This window comes from Propithecus coquereli, unplaced genomic scaffold (assembly GCF_000956105.1).
Source record: "Propithecus coquereli isolate 6110/MARCELLA unplaced genomic scaffold, Pcoq_1.0 Scaffold291, whole genome shotgun sequence".
Lineage (NCBI taxonomy): Eukaryota > Metazoa > Chordata > Mammalia > Primates > Indriidae > Propithecus > Propithecus coquereli.
This window is the reverse complement of record NW_012148519.1, coordinates 1509464-1510629: the sequence shown is the minus strand read 5'-3', so window position 1 is coordinate 1510629 and position 1166 is coordinate 1509464. Positions and strand designations below refer to the sequence as shown.

The window sequence follows — 1166 nt, the reverse complement described above, 5'->3', positions numbered from 1 at the left end:
GAGATGGGTGTCTTGCTCTGTCACCCCAGGCTAGAGTACAGTGGCAAGATTACAGCTTCCTATAGCCTTAAACTCCTAGGCTCAAGTGATCCTCCCACCTCAGCCTCCCGAATAGCTAGCTAGGACTACAGGTATGTGCCACACACCTGGCTTCATATAGCTCCCCGCATCCCACACTAGACAACCAGGGAACATACAGCTTTTTAAAGGACATACACAGAGACATAAATAATGAGAAGTGCAAATGGACTCAAAGCAATGCTTTGCAAAACTTTCACATATGTATGTGAATTAAGAGCAATGTAGACAGGGTGAATGATTTCCTATACTCTGATTTTGTTTAGGTACAATGGGCCCGGAGCTATCCAGAGCCCATCCGGTACTATTCAACTAACCGCACATCATCTCCCTCCTTCAACACAATGTGATCCAGGAGGCACCTAAAGCCTCCGTAAGTGCCATCACAGGAATGTACACCCTGCTTTACCACTCAGGTTTCTGGAAAGGAAAGCAACTGCTGAATTGAACCATGGGCTTACTGTGAGTGTGGCGAGTGACATGAAGCCGATTAGGTTATTCCATACTTTATCGATGTCCTTCAGCAACTGCTGGAGTTTCTCACTGCACACCGCAGTGGCCTTTATCCCCAGCTCCACACGCTTGGTTACCCTGTACACTTCGACAACACCTGATGGGGTGAGAGAGCAGAGAGTCAGGCACTGGAAGTCTAGAGAAAGAGATGAGCAGGAGAGGGCAGCATTACTGTTTGCTGATATCTTAGTTGGAATTAAGATGGTAAGACAGGGGTGGACAGAGGTGAACTTACTATTCTTTGGGACCAATCTACCCCCAACACTGCAGTACAGCTTACTGGCCAGAGCACAGACTCTAGAGCTATGCTGCTTGGGGCTCAAATCCCACCTTTGCCTCTTACTAGCTATGTAACCTCGGATAAGTCATGTAACCTCTCTGTGGCTCACTGTCCTCAAGAATAAAGTTGGGATAATAATAGTACCTCCTTCAAGGATGGCTGAGAGGATTAAATGGGTAAATACAAAAGGCTTAGAACAGGCCGGGCGCGGTGGCTCGCGCCTGTAATCCTAGCACTCTGGGGGCCGAGGCAGGTGGATCCCTCAAGGTCAGGAGTTCGAGACCAGCCTGAGTAA

At 48.3% G+C, this 1166-nt stretch overlaps 1 protein-coding gene across 1 annotated transcript in view; it reads right to left on the bottom strand.

Annotated features, from left to right (window-relative positions):
- SYNRG (synergin, gamma) overlaps positions 1–1166 on the bottom strand; it is a 110824-nt gene that overhangs the window by 16966 nt on the left and 92692 nt on the right. Inside the window, exon 16 of the mRNA XM_012648636.1 lies at positions 540–688. Within this exon, the coding sequence (XP_012504090.1) occupies positions 540–688 (149 nt within the window). The remainder of the gene's footprint in view (positions 1–539; positions 689–1166) is intronic.